We start from the raw sequence: 23,932 nt of genomic DNA, 5'->3' as shown, positions 1-23,932 counted from the left end.
CACTTTCGGTTGGCTGGGATGGCAATCTTCGACCCTCTCTTCTGCTTAATTAATGAGATGAGGCAAAGCTTTTGCCTTCGTTTAAAAAACTAAAGAAAAAACAAGCCCCCATTCTTCTGTTGGGCAACCCCGAAGGCAGACACGTCTCCCTCAGAGTCCAAACACACGAACACGACGACACACAAGCGCAGGCAGCAGCACGCGCGCACCAGCGAGGCAGCGATCGAGAGCACAGCGCGCGCATGGCTGCCACGCCGTCGGCCTTCGCCCCGGCGCGCCCGCGTCTCCTCTCCTGCCGTGCGCCGGGCAGGAGGCCGGCGCAGCTACCGCGGTGGACCGCGTCCGCCACCAGGAGCGGAGCGCCATCGTCGTCGATGGACGCGACGGCGAAGGCCGGGAGGAGGCCAGGGGTGAGGGAGTACGTGGAGGCGGCGCGGGAGATGGCGCGGCGGCCGGACGGCGGGCCGCCCAGGTGGTTCGCGCCGCTCGAGTGCGGCGGCGGCGGCGGCGAGCGCGTCCCCGGCGCGCCGACGCTGCTCTACTTGCCCGGTATGTAATGTATACGCAGGCGCATTTCTTTGTCCTTTCTTTTTGCGTAGTATACGCGCGCATTTCTTCTACCGCTCGCGTTGCAAAATATACACCTCCGAGTTGAAAATTTCTACCGCACACGGTCAAAACGCACTGTGAATCTGAATACTGTTGCTCAAGTAATCTTGCTCTGCTGCATCAGCAGCCTAATAAAGTTAGAGAAATATATTGAAGCCTCGGCCACATATTATTATTATCCAAGCACATCAGCAGCAGTGCAGCAGCACTAAAATAAGTGGCATGATAATCGAAGATGAGCGCTACTTTTTAAACAATGGAGTGGATGGATATCCAAGATTTGGATGGGCTCATGGCAGCAGCCAATCTTCTTGACCTGCCAGATCGTGCCCAAACCATAATCAACAGTTTAAAAAGTACGTACGTACGCTTGAAAATCCCACACACATGCGTCGGTGCACGGGGCCACGTGATGCTCAGTTTCTCACAATAATTAGCATGAGAAAACTGGGCTTTCTTCAGCAGTTGGTGGGCAGCAGGATCAGATGGACAGTGACTTGTACTATTCCTGGGTTCAGTTGTGGAGACACCGAATCAGGGCCTTGATTCTTTTGCCAGATTCAGATGTGTATGTGTACCAAAAACAAATATTACTACTAGCGTGGAAATGCCAAACGGAGACTGAGCCCCGTGGAGGCCTTAATTTGAAAACATCAAAATTCAAACTTCAGTTTCAATTTCAATTTATTTATTTTTTGAAAAAAAAATACGCATATACCTAGTCCTAGATACATAATGCAAATTTTCAGGTTGAAATATGCTAAAATGAGATCTACACAAAAAAAGATAAATCTGGGGCTTTTTAGCAAATGTATTATTCATCCTCAAAGTCCATGATTTTGTTTTTTTTGTGGAGCTCACGTTTCAAGGTATTTCATCCTGAAATTTTACACATGCACATTACATCCTTGCATACATGTGTATTATCTTTCAGATTTTTTGAAACTGAAAATTTTGAATTTTAAAATTTTTCTAAATAAAGGCCTCCATGGAGCTCGGTCTCCAAAATGCCCTACCCCTACTAGTGATCCTATGAACTTGTTGCCAAATCTCTCTTTTTGTGTGGCTGGTACCAACTACATATGGCTGGATGATTGGAGGAGCTTCCAAACATTTTCTCATTGATCAAGTCACTTTGTTGTTCCTTGCCACTTGAAAGAGAAGAAATGGAATAACTGTCTTCAGTAATTGTGGTTTTGCAGGAATCGATGGAGTTGGATTAGGGCTGATCCGGCACCACGAGAGATTAGCAAAGTACGAGCAAATCACAAGGATCCAAAATCGCCTCTCTGTTTATTCATCACTGCAGCTAGTGACTGTTTCTGCTCTGCAGGATGTTCGACATGTGGTGCTTGCATATACCCGTCCAAGACCGTACCACCTTCCAAGGTGCGTCGACTTTCAGAACTGAACTGAACAAAATTCATGCTTCATTCCTCAAATGCTCATCTTGGAATTCCAGTTTGCATATCTACTTTGAGGCCCTGACTGAAAAAAAAACTCACCGATGAACGCCAGGACTTGTTGAGCACGTAGAGAGGACAGTGAAATCAGAGAGCTTAAGGGCACCGGACAGGCCAGTCTATCTTGTTGGAGAATCCGTCGGAGCGTGCATTGCTCTTGCGGTGGCGGCGCGGAACCGAGACGTCGATTTGGTGCTGGTCCTAGTCAACCCAGGTCTTGCTTCCATCACACTTACACCCAGGCTGTTTCTGCCTCGTTCTGTTCTTTCTTGTGGTGACAGTAACTTGTTATTGACCAGTCTGCATTTTGGAATTCACTTACAGGGACATCTTTCCACAGGTCACAGCTGCAGTCTCTCTCGGCACTCCTAGATTTGGTCCCTGATCCCTTCCATTCGAGCACTCCACAACTCCTAAATTTTCTCAGAGGTTTAGCACCACCTCCATGAGGAAAATTTCAGCAGGCTTGATGTGTGCACCTACTGATCACGGTAACTCTTTCAGGCAACTTCATGAAGATGTTGTCGAGATTTGATGGAGCTGGTAAGGCATTATTGGAGGCCACCAGTGGTTTGTTGCCTTCTCTCATGGTGAGTTGCAAAATATCGAGGAAACTGATTCTCCATAAATCTCTGTGTGCCGCAGTCTCAATGATGCTTTTCTTCTTTCTGCAGTATTTGGCTGATATTTTCCCAAAGGAATCCATTGTTTGGAAGATGAAAATGTTGAGGACAGCGTCGTCGTTTGTCAATTCTCGCTTACATGCAGTCAAAGCCCAGATCCTGGTGGTCGCTGGGTATGTATGACCTGCAGCAGTCACACTCCTAAAGTACAGCTGAGATCTGAGGAGAATGTTCCCTTGCAAATTCTTTCATCAACTCACTGCCACACTCCAATGATTCTCCTTTCGAGCATATTGCACTTGTTTAGACATATCTGAAGTTGGCAATCTTTTTTGTCAGTGGAAATGATGAACTTCTGCCAAGCCGTGAAGAGGCTGAAAGGCTACATGGCACACTGAAGAAATGCAGAATCCGTCACTTCAGGGATAATGGCCACAAAATCTTGTTGGTAATACAGATAAATAATACTCACTGATAAAAGGCATTCAGAAACAGCCTCTTATTTTAGCCATGTGTGTGAAGTCATATCCTTGGCTTGCACTTGGAACCCCATTTCTTCCATGGAACAAAACACCATTTGCATCAACCATAGCATTCAAGCTTTCTTGAGAAAGAAAAAACTACAGTTATTCAAGCATTTCAAAATTCTAACCTATAACTGCACAAAAACCTGGCAGGAAGATGGATTTGATCTAGCAACAACCATTAAAGGAGCCGGATACTACCGCCGCTCCAGGCAGACAGACTATGTTTTAGACTATCTACCGGTGACCGATGATGAACTCGAAAAGGCGATCGACCGTGACAGGTACCATTCCTCTAAGATTCAAATTTGATGGGTTGTGACATGACTATTAAACTGCTGCTGAATTTACCGAAACTTCAGGCTCCTGAATTTTGCCACTGACCCAGTGATGCTATCGACACTGCCTGATGGGAAGATAGTGAGGGGACTGGCAGGGCTGCCAAGGGAGGGCCCTGTCTTGCTTGTTGGGTACCACATGCTCATGGGGTTTGAGCTTGGACCCCTGGTAACAGGAGTTCTGAGGAGTACTGGAATCCACATCCGCGGGTTAGCGCATCCATTCATGTTCAACGAGAGTTCAGAGCAGCTCATACCGGATTCGTCGAACTACGACATCCACCGGATCATGGGTGCGGTGCCTGTTACGGCAGTGAACTTTTACAAGCTCCTTTCAGAGAAGCAATTTGTTTTGCTGTATCCAGGAGGCGCGCGTGAAGCTCTTCATAGGAAGGTAAGAATTTGGTATAGAGAGCATAATATATCTTTGGAGACAGTAAAAACATCGATTGTTCTGGAAGGTGACAGTTGTTTACAGGGCGAGGAATACAAGCTATTTTGGCCTGAGCAGTCTGAATTTGTGCGGATGGCATCAAGGTTTGGAGCAAAAATAGTACCATTTGGAGTGGTTGGAGAAGATGATATATGTGATGTAAGTGCCACCTCAAAAATATGTTATCTTGCTCTGCTATTTCTAATGTATAGAAACAATGTTTTTCACCTCAGATGTTGTTAGACTACAACGATCTTATGAAGCTCCCATTTTACGACATCCTTGACAAGAAGCTAAATGAAGAGGGGCTAAAGCTAAGGTATATTTTGATTTTATTTTAGAAGCAAAATTGTATTTAGTTTTGTAGTCTCCCAAATGCTTTGCCCATAAGAAATCAATTGTCTTGATTTACCTTGTTGTTTCAAAGGACTGATTCTACGGGAGAGATAAAGAATCAAGATATGCATCCTGTAGTGCTGACGCCAAAAATGCCAGGAAGGTTTTACTTCATCTTTGGGGGGCCTATTGAAACAAAAGGTAACCAGTTGCACTAGCAAATAGTAGTAATCTGAAAAGATTTTTCTAAATGTTCCCATGGCAAGTCAACACACACTACACCGTTATTCTTTTCTGATGATTGAAAAACAAGTCAGAATGCATGCAAACAAATTGCTGTGACCCGATGTCTGATTAGGTTTGCTTCTTGTTTGCATAGGGAGGGAGAAGGAGCTAAGAGACAAAGAGAAGGCCCAGCACCTCTATTTGCATGTCAAATCTGAAGTGGAGAGCTGCATCAAGTATCTGAAGGAGAAGAGAGAGGAGGATCCCTACAGGAGCATACTGCCCAGGCTTCTATATCAGGCAGCTCATGGTTCTGATGTAGAAATACCCACATTTGAACCCTGAGGCTGAGATGATCACTTCCAGATTACCGTTAGTTAGGATCCAAGCCAATTGTTTACATTGTTCATGTTAATCTTTTATATACATAGTTATTTTTAATTGCAGTTTATTCAAATTAGAAGGGTTAATAAATATTAAAAAACTAAGTTCAGAACTGTAAATTTCTATGTGAAGTACATTTGCGGATTTACTAAGCTGGGCAGGGGCTCTGATTCCAAATGATGACTGAGTGAAGGACCAGAAGCTTTCCCAGTCACTAAATGTTCTTTCGTATATCTACCAGTATATTGTGCTAAAGGACAACAAAACGAAACTAAGCACAGTGGTTGCGCATCACTAGAATGGCAATTTCCCAAATAAAAGAAAACACACCATAACAAAGATTGTGTTGACCATGTTCTAGACAAAACACGAAATTGGAAATGGGATATTCCATTGCAATTATTAATTCTGTACATGGTAATAGTAATAAACACAAAGAGACTAACTGACAAGTTAGTGATGGCATGATATGTACACATTTCATGTTAGGTGTTCAAGCATCAGTTGCTTATGTCGAAGTACTTGGGATCAGCTGGGAAGTCATGCTCAACCCGGAGCTGCAACAAGACAGAAAATTCAGTTAGAGATACAGATGTAACTTCAAGACAGGAAAATTAAAGCAATAAATATACTAATAAGATATGCAACGCCGCACTTTTAATAACATTTATGTTAAGATCTGCATGTGCCAAATTGATGTGCCCTATAATGTAATCTGTCAGAATGTAGAGGTCAAAAGAGCAACAGCAAAATCTCAGTATTTTATATCATCCTAATCAGCAATTTTGGGAAATCTAGAATGCTATCCATGTGTCAAGGCCCTGTGGAGGCTGCCACTGCACCCTTGGATTCTCCGCTAGCTTTGCATGCGCCAACCCTTTTCTGCTGATCTTTTTCGCTTTTTTGTAGTGCTGTGCAGACTTGTTGTTTTTGCCAATTCCAATTTTGTTCGGTTTGTTTGGCTTTGTAGTTTTGTTACGGTTCTTGGTCTTGCAAGTTTTTGGCCTTGTCACATATTACTGCATGTTCGAGGAAAAGAAGAATACTATACGTGCTATAGGCAAAATTACTCGGTTTCACTAGTGCAGAAAGGAACAAAAAGGAAGTTGTGTTAAAGGAGATAGCTACACAACCTAGAGTGATCTCAGTTTCTACATACCTCGCCTTCGTCTGAATCTGAGTGCCTTTGAGGAAAGACAACTCTAATATCATTGTAGAGATAAAATCGCCTCTCTTCCTCGATAACAGTACTCCGATTGAATGGTTCTGGTGACATGCCAGGTTCGATCCGCTGCATCGATCTTGATGATTTCTTGGAAAAGGGGCTCAGAAAACGCAGGTGCAAAGCATAACGAAGAACGCCTCCAGCTGAACTATCATTCACTTTGGAAGGTCTGCAGCAAGACTTCTTTTCACTGTCTATTTGACAGAAGCAACCACCATTGGCATTAGTCCGACTTTCTGAGCTCCCAATGGGACTCGATTCATTTGATTCGCTAATGTCACATTCCATTGAGCAACATGTTCTGTTGGTGTGACCTCCCTTCTCTGATTCATCAGTCAAGTAGCAGTTCTGCCCCTGTTCACAGCCTGCAAAAATAAAATAATTCATCAGCAAATTGAACTCGACAATTTCACTTTAGCTATCAAGGTATTGGCATTACATTCAGAAAACAGAGTGCCGCATTCTCTAAGTTCACTTCCATATTGGACTGACTCGACCTTTGTGTGACTGGCATCGCTTCCTTCTTTCACTGGATTAGAAGGAGGAACAGATGATAGAGTGACCTTTTGCCGCACGAAAGTCTGTCCCATTTTAAAATAAAAGAAATAAGATGAACTCGAGAAAAGAAGTTAAAAAAAAAGACAAATAATCATGACACACTTTCTTATTCAAAACAAATAAAGCCCGTCTTGATGCAAGTTTGGGACAAAAGGCGAATAATTATGAGCCCTTTTAAATAGGCAAACACCATTACTCGAAATACTTCAAAATGGCTCCTTTTGACACACGTCAAGTTATCTTTTTCCAGTGTATCAGTATATTGCAGGTCAAATTTACTGGACATCCAATGAAATGGTAACATTTTCAGTTACAGCCAGACGATCAGTATACTGGCCTAGTCACCACAGCGGCAACCAGTGTTGCTAACTATAAAACAAACCTGGGACAATTCTACTATCATCTCACAGTAAGACTACTGATATGAGTGCAAACCTTTTGCTTGTTATATCTACCAAAAATAGAAGTTTGTGAATGGCATTGGCATACAACCACATTTAAGATATATGTTTCGTGTATGAACTTAAAGGGAGGGAGGAGGGGCATTTCACCTATGAAACAGTTGCATATATGTCATCGTAATAACTTGACAAAATTGAGAAATACACCATCATAGGAACTCAACTAAATTGAGAATTCCTATGGAATAATCAGCACGATAATAAAATTCTATATATTTCCAAGTTCTGATATAACAGCTATAAACACTTGCAGATATGGGATCCCAGTAACTCAACAAAGTTGACAAATATGCCATAGGAACTCGAAAATATTGAGAATCTCAACAGAGCAAGTCTACACAATAAATATTCTGCTGGTAAACCATATGGAAACAAGAAATCCAAGCCATGGCGGTAAAGAAAATCTGTGATTGTCTTCAGTATTTAGGTCTACATGACAATGAAAATAGTGAGAAGTTACAGGCCTTGTAACAACTCCCTAGTTCACATACCTTGGTTCCAGCAGGCATGCCACTCAAATCATAGTTGCAAAAGAAGGTGTGCAGCGGTGTCTTCTCTGGGTTACTGACCACCTGTCGAGGGCAACAGTTTGCTTCTTGTAAAACAGGTGCATCAAAGTATGACGGTTAAATAGAACTTTAAATAGATTAGCCAAGAAAAGAACGACTCGAGGGTGGTGGAGATGGAGACAGTACATCAGCCTCACAATTAGCGTCAGATATTGACATGCACACACGAAGAGCAAACTTTGAATTTCATATTCCATTTTCGAAGTGGCAGAAGATAGTAAACGGATACTTGAGGCATCCATTATAGTGAATTGAGGATGTTTTATTTGTTTAGATAGTTCAGCACAGTGGTGTGAACTTGTGAAGATTAGCAATAGGGTGAGAAAGAAAAAGAAATTATCAGTACAAATCAAAAACCCAGGCATGCACCCATGCCCCACCTATTGTATACTCTAATATTTTCATCATTCAATTAGCGTATTAAAACTTCAGGGCTTCACCCACAGGCAAAATGAGTCAAGTGTTATATTTGGAAAAGAGTGAGAGACTACTATACTAGCAAGGGCGGGCATCCCAGAGAAAGTTGAACTCATGCCCAGTGCAAACATGTACATGGTAATGCACCAATTCATCAGAAACAATCCAGTATTTAGTAAGGCCAATAATTTAGTACCAGCTGAATGCGCCCTTTAATTGGGATGTGTAAGCGACTTCTCGATGATCTTGAATCATTATTGTTGGAGCTTCTTTTAAGTTTTGGGCTTTTGCTGTTGTTAGTAGGCAACCTCCCAGCAAGATCAATCGACGAATAGTACATCAGGGAGCTATCCTCATCAATGCTGGTTACTGCAAATGGAAGCTTCTGAGTTGGGGGAGAGAAGTTGCCGCCGGTCACATTCAGGACAGCCAGAAAGCCATCAATATTCTGCATTTCAAGAAAAAAACAGAATAAATACCAAAAAATGTGTGCGGTGTCCAACTGAAAAACTCAGTTAGGAGGAAAGTAGTAAAAGACACACTGCAGACCTGCTTATCTTTTCCACACGAATAGCGACCAGATAAAAGGGACTCCTCGAAGGAGCCAACTAGTGACCTTCTTACAGGAAAGAGGCTTAAACCCCGAAGGCATCCAATGCGTGGGGATACAGGCACAGATTCTGGGACCCAATTTTGGAGTCTTCTATCTGAACACCTCTTAGGGGTCATCGCATCAAAGTTAACATGCAAGATAGTAGTTTTTCCTGCTGCATCCCTTGCCCTGATTCTATCGCCATGTTCAGAACGATCTTCACGTATTGATATTTCTGTTTCCTTCAAGTCAAGAAAATCATTTTCAAATTCTCTGGCTAAATCTCTCTGAGCCCCCACATTCTTCCCTCTCTGCATCCATTTTGGGCCGAGAGGGGACAAGCTGAGTGGAGGGGAATGTGCTAATTTTGGTAGTGGGACAGCTACCGCAACCCTTTTGAGATTTACAATCCTTTCGGCCTCTAGGTGATCTGAACAAGAATATGACTCCCTGCCCTCAAGCAAAGGACCGTCGGTGAATATATTACTGCTAAACTTATCAACTACCTGTGTTTTGCTCCAACTGGAGTGTCTGAAGGCTGGCCAAGTAGGTGATTCAAATGAATCAAGAGACGCAGTGTGGGCTTTTTTACAATCTTGAAATCCAGAGGTGCAAAGTTGCCTAACTTGATCAGAATGCTGCATTTTGGCATCAGCAGAACCAATATTTAGCGCATCGCCGCTGAAGTGTCCATGGAGCTCATTAGTTAAAGGCGATAACACCCTTTTCCTTGCTTGAGGCCCATGCTGTTCAATAGATGAATGGCAAGTGTTGATGACTAAAGATGAATTCATTTTGTCAGCTACCATTGTATCAGAATCTCCCTTGAAACCAGCAAAACCTGATTCAAACCCAATAACCCTCCTCGCAGGCATCTGAACAGGTCGCAACTTAGGGCATGATCTAAAACTTGGATTCCTCGGATCAGGTTTTAAGCCTTGGGAGCCAGCAGGCCCATCGACAGCATGGCTGGCTCCAAAATTTCCATCAAATCCAATCAAAGAATCTAATGCAGCTTTTCTCTTCAGATCGCTGATGGATGGGTATGGAAATGCCCTGTTACTTGAGCCTCCGGTGGGAAGCCTGCCCAAATCACTATTATCACTACCACCAAAACAAGGAGGACTAACTACACATGTACTTAGCTTAGGAGGCTCCTCCTCCTTAATTGCAGGAACTTGAGGCAAACCCATCACAATGTACCTTCAACAAAAGGAGAACAAACTTGAAGTTGCTCCTAAAATGCGCTAATTTTGATCTTCCAATGACCCCTTCAGCTATTACTTTCAATCTCCAAAACTGTTGCAGTTGTTCTAGTAACAACTAACTCCGACTCTGCACGAAGGCTTCAACTGCATTGAGGTTTCTGATTCGAATCCATCAGCAGTGAAGATGCCATCCTCGAACCGCCAATCATGCTCTTGTAGTTACTGCAACAATTGGAGATGAAGCACAGTTTAGAGCCTGAACAAACAACAAGGAACCTGGGATGAACCATGCCAACAGTTCAGATCGCAGTCCTGCATAAACAAATCAAAGGCTGTCACCACATTGTCGAATTGGAGTTCCATGGCCATTTATCTCTGCAGAAACAGTATGGCATTGTCCATTTACAGAGCCTCTACACATCAGAAACAACATCGAACTACCAACTACGTAATATATGATGCAATGCAGCAAAATCAGCAAATAAAAACCGTCCATTGCACATCAGCAGTGTTAAAAATTAATCTTGCAGCTAAATCTATGGGCAACAGAAGGCATCTAAGATGGCCTCGGATCGAGGAAACTAGGAACGATCTGAAAGCGATCACCACATCGATGACCAGAGCGCAAGAACTAGAATCACACATGAACGCATCCAAGATCCCCCACCATACGGACCAAAAATCCATCCATACATACAAAGCAGAAAAGGGTGCCGCAGAAATCCAGGGCGACAGGCAATCAGCCCATGAACGAACCAGATCAAGAAACTGACCGGAAAAGCAGCCGCGGAGCAGCGATCAAGGGATTTCTTTGGTTCAGGAAAAGGGGGAAACCAGATTGGGTTTCCTGCGGCAACCGGGGCGATTCGATCGGAAGCACGGGGAATTTAGGCAGGATGATGATCTTGCTAGCGGATTTACCGAGGAAGGGATTGGGCCATTCGCCCGGGCGATCCCCTTCTCCGGCCCCGGGCTATCTTGTGCGGTTGCTCTCGGCCTCCGCGTCCGCCTCGTGATGTGCTAGCTTGGGCATTGGGTTCTTCTCTCTCCCATCTCCGCCATGGCTTAAATAGATTCCTACCGTCCGAGGATTTTCTCCCTGCGGCCCATTCCTTTTCACCTTTTTTTTTTTTGCGGTTTGCGCCAAATTGAAAATAATATTTCTTTTCCAATTTCAACTGTATGGAAACCATTATTTTTCAACATCCTATTTGTAGAGGGGGAAAAAGTAGTGTAGCAACACCAAATCAAATTACGAGCGAAAAGGTTATTAGTAATGCTCGATGTTTTCCCGCTTTGGCGGTTCTTAATTCTGAATTGTCGGATGTGGCATTGTGATTTGCTCTCCGAACATTGTTACGAGATTAGGCCTATGTTAGTCCTGCAGGGTCCATGCCCTACCCTCCCCATCCCCCCGCCCCCCATAGTGTTGTGGGGCCAGCATTTGGCGGGGAGGGAGTGTGTGGGCAAGGAATTGGGGGTGGGCCAACGAGTGCTATCGATGACAATGTAGGTAGTTATGGTGGAAGAAGTCGCTCAACTGCTCAAAATATATGGTTTGGTTAGAAAAGATATTTTACTTTCTGAAAGGATTGCTCAACTATGTGGGTGGAGATTGCGATGTGTCGGTGGTGTTGAGAGCCGAAGGTCTTGGTGAGTTCCTGCGTGGCTCCGTGGTTCCTGCATGGCTCTGTGGTGCCTTCCATGGCAACCTCGCTCTATTGTTTACGCCCATTGTGTGCTTTTTACTATGGGCATGGGCGATTCTTCTTGGGTTCACTTTTGTGGTAAGGTGGTTGTGCTTGATGTTGCGTGCTATCAGCAAATCGTGGTGTGTCCATGTGTGCTCTTAGGGGAGCTCCTCCACCTAGCTAACAGTGCGGTGCCCTCTGGTCTACGGTCCGAAGATAGTGGCCTTCTTCGATGGTGGAGGCGGATGGCTCTGTGATGCTGTCTCGTCAAGTGGGTGCGAGCGGTGACTGGACAGTTATCTGGCGGCTTAATTTTCCCCGCGATTCACCCCTCTCTCTCTCTCTCTCACTCTCTCTCTCTAGTCCAAATGCACTATGGTCGGGACTTCGATTATGTAGCTTGTGCTTCCAATTTCTTAGTCAGTAGTTTTTATTCTTCACCTTGTATCGTCGTATGGGGTTGCATCTCTATTGTCCTTTTATTTTTCTGTTGTTTGTAAGGTATCGTTCATTGTAATCATCGTCGGTTGATGGTTTTGTCAATCCAGAGTTGAGCTAGACCCGAGCCTTTTCTCGAGCTCGGCTTGAGAGTTTTGTCTAGAAAGAAACAATTAGAGAGATTTTCTTATTTGGCCCCGAAAAAGAATCTATTTGACACTCGCCGTAAATTTATTTCCTTATGTGACACTTGCATCAACTAGTAAATGCCTACGCATAATGCATGTTAATATTAGGGAGGAAATTAATTGCACTTAGGATATTAATTACATTTTAGTTGCATGTTTATATTAGGTAGTTGTGCTAGAATATCAGTTAAACATTAATTATTGTATGTGATTAGCACCAACGTTGATATTTGATATGGTATTAATTACGCGCTAAACATGTTGAGCACTCATCATTGGAGTAATATAGGTCTTTTTTTAATAACAAGAAAGAAAAATGTAGAGGAGATGAGCTCGTCGTTCCTTGTCCCTGCCTGCGGGATTTACTTTTCCACGAGTGCCATTTCATTCATTCCCAGCACCTACATTTTGGTGGTGGGCGACACTCCTGTTTGCTGTCCTGCACCGCACCGCTGCTGGTCCAGCGTCGTCCTTGCTTCCTGCCCGCTGCTGCTCGTGATCGAGATCGTCGGTCCACACCACCTTTCTCTTTTTCTTTATCTTTATCTTTATAAAAAGGTGCCAAATCTGGCTGGCTGGTTGGTTGTTGGTATGTGAATCGAGATCGTACATGTACCCCTTAACTCACAGCCAAGCTAAAGAAGACTTGTGATTGCTTGTGCGCATATAGTAAGTACCCTCTGAAATATCCTACGTCTCTCCAAGAGACTTTCGTACTACTCCAACTTCACAACACAAGCCAGCCATCCGTACCCGCCATGAGAGGTCAATCAATCGGGAGATGCAATGGATCCCAGAATTCGCGACGAATGATTGCGCGGTTGTTGCGGACCAACAACAAATGTTGGCCCAGAAATCAGATGAACAGGTCAGGTCTCCAGCAAATCTTCTCTGAATAAATAAATAGGTTGGGCAGACGGACCGAAATAGCCAGAGGACCAAAACGAAATGGAAACACCACACCATCCTTGGCGTTCAAACAGGCCAAACTTCTTGCTTGCCCCTGGAAGCACGGTCAAAAGTTCAACCCAGAGTGCGAGAATTACAAGGATGGCGACAACGACAGGCATACTTCGGTGTTCATTCAGTTAAAACCCCACTGATATGCATCTCTCACCGCCACACCAAAATCCGCTCACGTCGAAAGACACATGACTCAAAAGGCCAGGAAGCAACTGCACGCTTGCATGTGGTGGCCCTGTTCTAGTGCGCGCCAAAACGTTTGGCGATCATCTCGCTCATGTCGATGAACCTCTGCGCGCAGTTGCTCAGGCAGCTCGTCTCGCCGGAGCTCAACTTGCTCCCGGGAGCGCCTGTGATGCACTTGTCCCAGCACTCGCTCGTCACCTTGCCGATCATCTCGCTCACCATCATCTTCTCCTTCTCTTGCTGAGTATACAAATACAGAATTTGGGTTAAGACTTGGAAGTTGGGGCACACCATCGGGTAATGGATAAGTTGCCCGCGTCAACTAATGAATCACCCTGGTAACAGATGGGTAATGGTCAGGGGCGACACTCAAATATGAGCCACCCTGGTAACAAATAAGTAGCAAAAGGTAAACGCAGGTTATGCCTTTCAGTTTTCAAGAAAGATAGTATAGTACGAATCTGACACCGAACATAAGATACCGATGATAACGGCTCTACTTTGTCTACAAATACATACAGCAAACTTTGTGCGTAACTGACTATCCATTCCCCCCCACACCAAAAGGCCCAAACTAACCCGACAGACACTTGCAAACAGAGCATAATATTATGGCATTCTGAAGGATGACGCTCACACCCATGTTTACATATATATCATAGTAGAACCCATCCTGCAGGTGGTTCAACACTTATGTGCATCTGTTGAACCGTGAAACCTAGTAGAAAAAGGAATTGATAACATTAACTGCATCTCGTAAAGATGCCACTAAATAATCGTTACACGTTATGTTGGTATGGGCCAGGGCCAATACTACCTGCAAGCTAAAACTACAGAACGAGATTTATTAGTTTAGTAAAGTTATAATTGGAGAACCTAGAACATCGGCTGGGCCAAAACTCATAGGCTTGCATGGGTATCTAGAAACTGCTATACATCACAACCGCAGCCGCTCACAGGTTTGAAATAAGAAATGCCAGCAACTGAATCACAAGGCAAGTGCTTGCAAGGAAAATAGCCTGCTAGCTTAAGTCGATGAAGGGAATCCTCAAGGCTACGCCGGTTGCGCAACAGAGACAGAAGGTGGCAGCTAAAGCTGAAGAACGGAATCACTCAGAGCTGCTACCACCAGTCGCACAACGGAAACGCAGACATGAAGCCCTCTGAAACCAAGGTTAGCAGGCACTAACATGTAAGAACAGGCAGTGTGGACCGTGCGACCACTCAACCGTTCCAGTCACCCACACAATCAGCGCTATGAAACCCCCAGAATCCCCCATCCTCTAGCACCCAGCGAGCATAGCCTGTACCAACAGACGGATCCGCGCAACAGCCGAAACCGGCCCGCTTCATGGAAAACGAAAATCTACTACCACGCGACGCCTGGAACGAGCACGAGCAAGGGCGACCCCCCGCCCGCGGCCACGCCTAGGGCAGGGCAGGTGCGCCGCGAAGTGGAGCGCGCGGGGCTCGGAAATCCGAAGGCCAGCGGCGGCCGGGACGGCGCGTGCTTCGGGCGGGGCTCGAGAAATTTTGAAATCGATTGAGGGGAAGCTGCGCCGAGGGAGCTCTCACCTCGATGAACCGCTGCAGCTCGGCCGAGGCGTCCATGGCTGATGGCTCCCGAGGGCGACGGCCGGACGGGCGAGGACCGCTAAAACCCTAGTTCCGGCGGAAGACGAGGGGGGCAAGGGGAAGAGGAGAGCGGAGAGTGTCGGGAGAGAGACAGGGGAGAAGCAGGGGTTTATGTGGCGGCCGTTGACCCGCTCCACGAGACCTGGGCTTGGGTTTGGGTTCGAAACGGGCCCAGTTCTACCAGGCCCAACAAGGCCATGCTCCTCCGTTCACAAAAACAAAAGGATTTTGTCTAAAAAAAAGGTGAAGCACCCCTAAAAAAAGGGACAAACGGGGCAGCCCAGCGCGCGACGGCCCGGACCCATCTGGTCCGTTTTGTGTCCGGGCCGATCCATTTCGAGCGCAAACTTGCGTCGGGTTTGGGTCGCGGCGGATAGCGAACGGACGCTTCGAACGTCTGCGTCGGGGCCGCGTGGCAGGCGGCCACCTACCTCCCACCCGCCAACATAAATGCGCAAGGGAGGGTGGCCCCACCTGTCATCCGCACAACGAAGGGTCACCGTCCTTCTTAAATGGGAAGCCGTGGACCGGTCGTCGTCCACAGTTCCCACTTCGGCCCCTCTCTACCCCCTCGAAACCCGACACCCTCAAAACCCTAGCCGCTCCCCGTCGTCGACCTCGCCGGTCGGCCGCAACCATGGGCCTTTGGAAGCACGACCGCAAGGGGAAGCACGACCGTGAGGCCAGCTCCTCCTCGGGACGCGCGCCTGATAACCCACAAGTATAGGGGATCGCAACAGTTTTCGAGGGTAGAGTATTCAATCCAAATTTATTGATTCGACACAAGGGGAGCCAAAGAATATTCTCAAGTATTAGCAGCTGAGTTGTCAATTCAACCACACCTGGATAACTTAATACCTGCAGCAAAGTATTTAGTAGCAAAGTAATATGATAGTAGTGGTAACGGTGGTAAAAGGTAATGGCAGCAAAAGTAATATTTTTGGTATTTTATAGTGATGATAACAATAGCAACGGAAAAGTAAATAAGCGAAGAACAATATATGGAAAGCTCATATGCAATGGATCGGTGATAGAGAATTATGCCGGATGTGGTTCATCATGTAACAGTCATAACATAGGGTGACACAGAACTAGCTCCAATTCATCAATGTAATGTAGGCATGTATTTCGAATATAGTCATACATGCTTATGGAAAAGAACTTGCATGACATCTTTTGTCCTACCCTTCCGTGGCAGCGGGGTCCTAATGGAAACTAAAGGATATTAAGGCCTCCTTTTAATAGAGTACCGGACCAAAGCATTAACACATGGTGAATACATGAACTCCTCAAACTATGGTCATCACCGGGAATGGTCCCGACTATTGTCACTTCGGAGTTGCAGGATCATAACACATAGTAGGTGACTATAGACTTGCAAGATAGGATCAAGAACACACATATATTCATGAAAACATAATAGGTTCAGATCTGAAATCATGGCACTCGGGTCCTAGCGACAAGCATTAAGCATAGCAAAATCATAGCAACATCAATCTCAGAACATAGTGGATACTAGGGATCAAACCCTAACAAAACTAACTCGATTACATGATAAATCTCATCCAACCCATCACCGTCCAGCAAGCCTACGATGGAATTACTCACGCACGGCGGTGAGCATCATGAAATTGGTGATGGTGGAAGGTTGATGATGACAACGACGACAAATTCTACTCTCCGGAGCCCCGAACGGACTCCAGATCAGCCCTCCTGAGAGAGTTTAGGGCTTGGCGGTGGCACCGTATCGTAAAACATGATGAATCTTTCTCCTCTATTTTTTTCTCCCCGAACACGAATATATGGAGTTGGAGTTGAGATCGGTGGAGCTCTAGGGGGGCACGAGGCAGGGGGCGCGCCCCCCACCCTCGCGGCTAGGGTGTGGGCCCCCTGGCCTTGATTCTTTGCCAGTATTTTTTATTATTTTCAAAAATAATCTCCGCGGAGTTTCAGGTCATTCTGAGAACTTTTGTTTCTGCACATAAATAACACCATGGCAATTCTGCTGACAATAGCGTCAGTCCGGGTTAGTTCCATTCAAATCATGCAAGTTAGAGTCCAAAACAAGGGCAAAAGTGTTTGGAAAAGTAGATACGACGGAGACGTATCACCGCCGCGGCTCCATCAAGAAGGAGGAGCCCGCATCACCGCCACGCTCCTCCATTCGAGCCCCCGCGCCTGCCCCCTTCACTATCGCGCCTAGGCCGCCGGCGAGCACGACCGGCGGTACCTGGCCGTGGATGTGTGCTGGCAGTACTGGGAGACGAGGACGCCGGTCCCGTGGAGCGACGTGCACCTCCCCAACAACTGGCACCTCTCCACGGACCGGGTCCCCATCCCGCCGGTGCGAGTGAGCGGCCGTGCCAGGCACGATGAGATCGAGCGCCGCCGCTGCCTCCTCCCCGATGACCTATTCGACGATGAAAGGTACACCCCCGACTCCGTCCCGTGGGACACTTGGCTCCAGCACGAGCACGACGTGTGGCGCGCGTCGTACTTCGCCGGCACGGTGTCGGGGCCGCGGCGGCCACGTCGGGAGGTGCGCGGGCATACGCGGGTGCGCGGCCTGACGCCCATGACGTTGTCTTCCCCCATCTCCGTCGCCACCTCCACCTCCTCGCATGATAGCGGAGGAGGAGGCCCGGCTCATGGCGCGTGTCATGGAGGACTCCATGCACACGCACGATGAGCACCAATGGCCGGGCCTCGAGAAGACGATGGCCCTCTCTGCGGCCGGTGATGACCCACAAGTATAGGGGATCTATCATAGTCCTTTCGATAAGTAAGAGTGTTGAACCCAACAAGGAGCAGAAGGAAATGATAAGCGGTTTTCAGCAAGGTATTCTCTGCAAGTACTGAAATAAGTGGTAACAGATAGTTTTGTGATGGGATAAATTGTAACGAGCAACAAGTAACAAAAGTAAATAAGGTGCAGCAAGGTGGCCCAATCCTTTTGTAGAAAAGGACAAGCCGGAACAAACTCTTATAATAGGAAAAGCGCTCCCGAGGACACATGGGAATATCGTCAAGCTAGTTTTCATCACGTTCATATGATTCGCGTTAGATACTTTGATAATTTGATATGTGGGTGGACCGGTGCTTGGGTGCTGTTCTTACTTGAACAAGCATCCCACTTATGATTTAGGTCATATGTGGATGTGGGAAGGTAGTTGAGGGTTTTGGAGCATATCAGTAAGCACTATGAAGCAAGAACCTCATCAAGCAACACCTCATCCCTCCTTGATAGTATTGGCTTTTCCTATAGACTCAATGTGATCTTGAATCACTAAAATATAAAATGTAGAGTCTTGAGCTTTGAGCTTGAGCCAATCTTTTTGTCCTTAGTATTTTGAGGGGTCCACTTTCCTCATCCATGCCATGCCATTCATTGAGCTTTTCCTGAAATATTAATCTTGGAATAGCATTAGCTCAATGAGCTATATGTTGTCAGGAATTACCAAAACCACCTAGGGATAGTTGCACTTTCAATCTCCCCCTTTTTGGTAATTGATGACAACATATAGATCAAAGCTTCGACAAATGATAATAAGAGTGAAAAACATTGTCGCTTTGAGAAGTATGTGAAAAGCAAGAGCTCCCCCTAACTTTGTGCATAGTTTATGATTTGCTTTGGACTGCAAATACACAGAGAGTTAGGCTCATGGGTTACTCTTCCATGTCACATACTGTTGGAAATATGCCCTAGAGGCAATAATAAATTGATTATTATTATATTTCCTTGTTCATGATAATCGTTTATTATCCATGCTAGAATTGTATTGATAGGAAACTCAGATACATGTGTGGATACATAGACAACACCATGTCCCTAGTAAGCCTCTAGTTGACTAGCTCATTGATCAATAGATGGTTACGGTTTCCTGACCATGGACATTGGATGTCGTTGATAACGGGATCACATCATTAGGAGAATGATGTGATGGACAAGACCCAATCCTAAGCATAGCACTAGATCGTGTAGTTCGTATGCTAAAGCTTTTCTAATGTCAAGTATCATTTCCTTAGACCATGAGATTGTGCAACTCCCGGATACCGTAGGAGTGCTTTGGGTGTGCCAAACGTCACAACGTAACTGGGTGGCTATAAAGGTACACTACGGGTATCTCCGAAAGTGTCTGTTGGGTTGGCACGAATCGAGACTGGGATTTGTCACTCCGTGTGACGGAGAGGTATCTCTGGGCCCACTCGGTAGGACATCATCATAATGTGCACAATGTGACCAAGGAGTTGATCACGGGATGATGTGTTACGGAACGAGTAAAGAGACTTGCCGGTAACGAGATTGAACAAGGTATCGGGATACCGACGATCGAATCTCGGGCAAGTATCGTACTGATAGACAAAGGGAATTGTATACGGGATTGATTAAGTCCTTGACATCGTGGTTCATACGATGAGATCATGGTGGAACATGTGGGAGCCAACATGGGTATCCAGCTCCCGCTATTGGTTATTGACCGGAGAACGTCTCGGTCATGTCTGCATGTCTCCCGAACCCGTAGGGTCTACACACTTAAGGTTCGATGACGCTAGGGTTATAAAGGAAGTTTGTATGTGGTTACCGAATGTTGTTCGGAGTCCCGGATGAGATCCCGGACGTCACGAGGAGTTCCGAAATGGTCCGGAGGTAAAGATTTATATATGGGAAGTCCTGTTTTGGTCACCGGACAAGTTTCGGGGTCACCAGTATTGTACCGGGACCACCGGAAGGGTCCCGGGGGTCCACCGAGTGGGGCCACCTGCCCCGGGGGGCCACATGGGCTGTAAGGGGGTGCGCCTTGGCCTATATGGGCCAAGGGCACCAGCCCCAAGAGGCCCATGCGCCAAGGGATAAGGAAAGGAAGAGTCCTAAAGGGGGAAGGCACCTCCGAGGTGCCTTGGGGAGGAGGGACTCCTCCCTAGCCGCACCCTTCCTTGGAGGAAGGGCCAAGGCTGCGCCCCCCCTCTCCCTTGCCCCTATATATATGTGTGGGGGTGGGAGGGCAGCCATACCTTTGCCTTTGGTGCAGCCCTCCCCTCTCCCAAGTCCTTCTCCTCTCCCGTGGTGCTTGGCGAAGCCCTGCAGGATTGCCACGCTCCTCCACCACCACCACGCCGTTGTGCTGCTGCTGGATGGAGTCTTCCTCAACCTCTTCCTCTCTTCTTGCTGGATCAAGGCATGGGAGACATCACCGGGCTGTACGTGTGTTGAACGCGGAGGTGCCGTGCGTTCGGCACTTGGTCATCGGTGATTTGGATCACGACGAGTATGACTCCATCAACCCCGTTCACTTGAATGCTTCCGCTTAGCGATCTACAAGGGTATGTAGATGCACTCTCCTTCCCCTCGTTGCTAGTTTCTCCATAGATAGATCTTGGTGACACGTAGGAAAACTTTGAATTTCTGCTACGTTCCCCAACAGTGGCATCATGAGCTAGGTCTATTGCGTAGATTCTATGCACGAGTAGAACACAAAGTAGTTGTGGGCGTTGATTTTGTTCAATATGCTTGCCGTTACTAGTCTTATCTTGATTCGGCGGCATCGTGGGATGAAGCGGCCCGGACCAACCTTACACGTACGCTTACGTGAGACCGGTTCCACCGACAAACATGCACTAGTTGCATAAGGTGGCTGGCGGGTGTCTGTCTCTCCCACTTTAGTCGGATCAGATTCGATGAACAGGGTCCTTATGAAGGGTAAATAGCAATTGGCATATCACGTTGTGGTCTTTGCGTAGGTAAGAAACGTTCTTGCTAGAAACCCATAGCAGCCACGTGAAACATGCAAACAACAATTAGAGGACGTCTAACTTGTTTTTGCAGGGTATGCTATGTGATGTGATATGGCCAAAGGATGTGATGAATGATATATGTGATGTATGAGATGATCATGTTCTTGTAATAGGAATCACGACTTGCATGTCGATGAGTATGACAACCGGCAGGAGCCATAGGAGTTGTCTTAATTTATTTATGACCTACGTGTCAACATAAATGTCATGTAATTACTTTACTTTATTGCTAACCGTTAGCTGTAGTAGTAGAAGTAATAGTTGACGAGACAACTTCAAGAAGACACGATGATGGAGATCATGATGATGGAGATCATGGTGTCATGCCGGTGACGATGATGATCATGGAGCCCCGAAGATGGAGATCAAAAGGAGCAATATGATATTGGTCATATCATGTCACTATTTGATTGCATGTGATGTTTATCATGTTTATGCATCTTGTTTGCTTAGAACAACGGTAGTAAATAAGATGATCCCTCATTAAAATTTCAAGAAGGTGTTCCCCCTAACTGTGCACCGTTGCAACAGTTCGTTGTTTCAAAGCACCACGTGATGATCGGGTGTTTGATTCCAACGTTCACATACAACGGGTGTAAGACAGATTTACACATGCAAACACTTAGGTTGACTTGACGAGCCTAGCATGTGTACAGACATGGCCTCGGAACATAGAAGACCGAAAGGTCGAGCATGAGTCATATGGTAGATACGATCAGCATGAAGATGTTCACCGATGTTGACTAGTCCGTCTCATGTGATGATCGGACACGGCCTAGTTGACTCGGATCATGTAATCACTTAGATGACTAGAGGGATGTCTATCTGAGTGGGAGTTCATAAGATGAACTAAATTATCCTGAACATAGTCAAAAGGTCTTCGCAAATTATGTCGTAGCTCGCGCTTTAGTTCTACTGTTTAGTTATGTTCCTAGAGAAAAATTAGTTGAAAGTTGATAGTAGCAATTAAGCGGACTAGGTCCGTAAACTGAGGATTGTCCTCATTGCTTCATAGAAGGCTTGTGTCCTTAATGCACCGCTCAGTGTGCTGAACCTCGAACGTCGTCTGTAGATGTTGCGAACATCTGACATACACGTTTTGATGACTACATGATAGTTCAGTGTGTAATGCTAAACGGTTTAGAGTTGAGGCACCGAAGACGTTTTGAAACATCGCGAAACATATGAGATGCTTCGAGGGCTGAAATTGGGATTTCAGGCTCGTGCCCACGTCAAGAGGTATAAGAACTCCAACGATTTTCTTAGCCTGCAAACTAAGGGAGAAAAGCTCAATTGTTGAGCTTGTGCTCAGATTGTCTGAGTACAACAATCATTTGAATCGAGTGGGAGTTGATCTTCTAGATAAGATAGTGATGTTTCTCCGAAGTCATTACCACCAAGCTGCTAGAGCTTCGTGATGAACTATAATATATCAGGGACATATATGATGATCCTTGAGATATTCGCGATGTTTGACACCAAAGTAGAAATCAAGAAGGAGCATCAATTGTTGATGGTTGGTGAAACCACTAGTTTCAAGAAGGGCAAGGGCAAGAAGGGATACTTCATGAAACGGTAATTCAGTTGCTGCTCTAGTGAAGAAACCCAAGGTTGAACCCAAACCCGAGACTAAGTGCTTCTGTAATAAGGGGAACAACCACTGGAGCAGAATTACCCTAGATACTTGGTAGATAAGAAGGCTGGCAAGGTCGATAGAAGTATATTGGATATACATTGTGTTGATGTGTACTTTACTAGTACTCCTAGTAGCACCAGGGTATTAGATACCGGTTTGGTTGCTAAGTGTTAGTAACTCGAAATAAAAGCTATGGAATAAACGGAGACTAGCTAAAGGTGAGCTGACGATATGTGTTGGAAGTGTTTCCAATGTTGATATGATCAAGCATTGCACGCTCCCTCTACCATCGAGACTGGTGTTAAACCTAAATAATTGTTATTTGGTGTTTGCGTTGAGCATAGACGTGATTGGATTATGTCTATAGCAATACGGTTATTCATTTAAGGAGAATAATGGTTACTCTGTTTATTTGAATAATACCTTCAATGGTCTTGCACCTAAAATGAATGGTTTATTGAATCTCGATCGTAGTGATACACATGTTCATGCCAAAAGATATAAGATAGTAATGATAGTACCACCTACTTGTGGCACTGCCACTTAAGTCATATTGGTATAAAACGCATGAAGAAGCTCCATGTTGATGGATCTTTGGGATCACTCGTTTTGAAAAGTTTGAGACATGCGAACCATGTCTATTGGTGTATATGCATGAAGAAACTCCATGCAAATGGACCATTTGGACTCACTTGATCTTGAATCACTTGAGACATGCAAATCATACCACATGGGCAAGATGACTAAAAGCCTCGTTTTAGTAAGACGGAACAAGATAGCAACTCGTTGGAAGTAACACATTTTGATGTGTGCAGTCCAATGAGTGCTGAGGCGTATAGTGGATATCGTTATGTTCTTCACAGATGATTTGAGTAGATGTTGAGTATATTTACTTGATGAATCACGAGTCTGAATTATTGAAAGGTTCAAGTAATTTCAGGGTGAAGTTGAAAGATCGTCGTGACAAGAGGATAAAATATCTATGATATGATCATAGAGATGAATATCTGAATTATGAGTTTGGCACAGAATTAAGACATTGTGGAAATCGTTTCACAACTAATACAGCCTGGAACACCATAGTGTGATGGTGTGTCCGTATATCATAACTGCACCCTATTGGATATGATGCATACCATGATGTCTCTTATCGAATTACCACGATAGTTCATGGGTTAGGCATTAGAGACAACCACATTCACTTTAAATAGGGCACCACATAATTCCGATGAGATGACACCGTATGAACTATGGTTTAGAGAAACCTAAGTTGTCATTTCTTAAAAGTGTGGGGCTGCGACGCTTATGTGAAAAAGTTTCAGGCTGATAAGCTCGAACCCAAAGCGGATAAATGCATCTTCATAAGACACCCAAAACAGTTGGGTATACCTCCTGTCTCAGATCCGAAAGCAATAAGGGATTGTTTCTAGAATCGGG

At 45.5% G+C, this 23,932-nt stretch overlaps 2 protein-coding genes across 7 annotated transcripts; one reads left to right on the top strand and one right to left on the bottom strand.

The window, feature by feature from the left end:
• Positions 1-24: 24 nt before the first annotated feature.
• On the top strand, positions 25-5,087 carry LOC123104340 (acyltransferase-like protein At3g26840, chloroplastic). 2 transcript variants are annotated; one of them, XM_044526171.1, is made up of 14 exons: positions 39-549; positions 1,812-1,863; positions 1,943-1,998; positions 2,128-2,286; positions 2,397-2,501; positions 2,577-2,662; positions 2,747-2,868; positions 3,035-3,143; positions 3,373-3,503; positions 3,582-3,951; positions 4,036-4,149; positions 4,224-4,309; positions 4,418-4,527; positions 4,706-5,087. In XM_044526171.1, the coding sequence occupies exons 1-14, from the start codon at positions 243-245 to the stop codon at positions 4,894-4,896; spliced, it is 1,998 nt and encodes a 665-aa protein (XP_044382106.1). In that variant the 5' UTR covers positions 39-242; the 3' UTR covers positions 4,897-5,087. The 2 variants fall into 2 exon arrangements, with proteins under 2 accessions (XP_044382105.1, XP_044382106.1); XM_044526170.1 differs by having other exon boundaries at positions 25-549; positions 3,582-4,149.
• Positions 5,088-5,309: 222 nt separating this feature from the next.
• On the bottom strand, positions 5,310-11,039 carry LOC123104338 (uncharacterized). Of its 5 annotated transcripts, XM_044526169.1 has the most exons (8): positions 10,739-11,015; positions 9,961-10,277; positions 8,715-9,840; positions 8,362-8,613; positions 7,671-7,751; positions 6,600-6,741; positions 6,095-6,525; positions 5,310-5,492 (listed from the first exon to the last, which is right to left on the bottom strand). In XM_044526169.1, exons 3-8 carry the CDS (start codon positions 9,630-9,632, stop codon positions 5,436-5,438), a joined length of 1,881 nt encoding a protein of 626 aa, XP_044382104.1. In that variant the 5' UTR covers positions 9,633-9,840; positions 9,961-10,277; positions 10,739-11,015; the 3' UTR covers positions 5,310-5,435. The 5 variants fall into 5 exon arrangements, with proteins under 5 accessions (XP_044382104.1, XP_044382100.1, XP_044382103.1 ...); XM_044526165.1 differs by having other exon boundaries at positions 8,715-10,277; positions 10,887-11,039; XM_044526168.1 differs by having other exon boundaries at positions 8,715-10,187; positions 10,887-11,024.
• Positions 11,040-23,932: the final 12,893 nt, after the last annotated feature.

The sequence above is a fragment of the Triticum aestivum genome, chromosome 5A (genome assembly GCF_018294505.1).
Source record: "Triticum aestivum cultivar Chinese Spring chromosome 5A, IWGSC CS RefSeq v2.1, whole genome shotgun sequence".
NCBI classification, from domain to species: domain Eukaryota; kingdom Viridiplantae; phylum Streptophyta; class Magnoliopsida; order Poales; family Poaceae; genus Triticum; species Triticum aestivum.
Note: the sequence above shows the minus strand (reverse complement) of the source record. Positions and strands in the feature narration are given on the sequence as shown.

Coding starts and splice junctions, on each gene's coding strand:
- LOC123104340 (XM_044526170.1), top strand. CDS start 243: ATGGCTGCCACGCCGTCGGCCTTCGCCCCGGCGCGCCCGCGTCTCCTC. Junction 3,144..3,372: donor ATGGCCACAAAATCTTGTTG/GTAATACAGATA, acceptor AAAACCTGGCAG/GAAGATGGATTTGATCTAGC. Junction 3,504..3,581: donor AAGGCGATCGACCGTGACAG/GTACCATTCCTC, acceptor CCGAAACTTCAG/GCTCCTGAATTTTGCCACTG.
- LOC123104338 (XM_044526165.1), bottom strand. CDS start 9,950: ATGGGTTTGCCTCAAGTTCCTGCAATTAAGGAGGAGGAGCCTCCTAAG. Junction 6,526..6,599: donor CGGCACTCTGTTTTCTGAAT/GTAATGCCAATA, acceptor TTATTTTTGCAG/GCTGTGAACAGGGGCAGAAC. Junction 5,493..6,094: donor CAGATTCAGACGAAGGCGAG/GTATGTAGAAAC, acceptor GTCTTGTTGCAG/CTCCGGGTTGAGCATGACTT.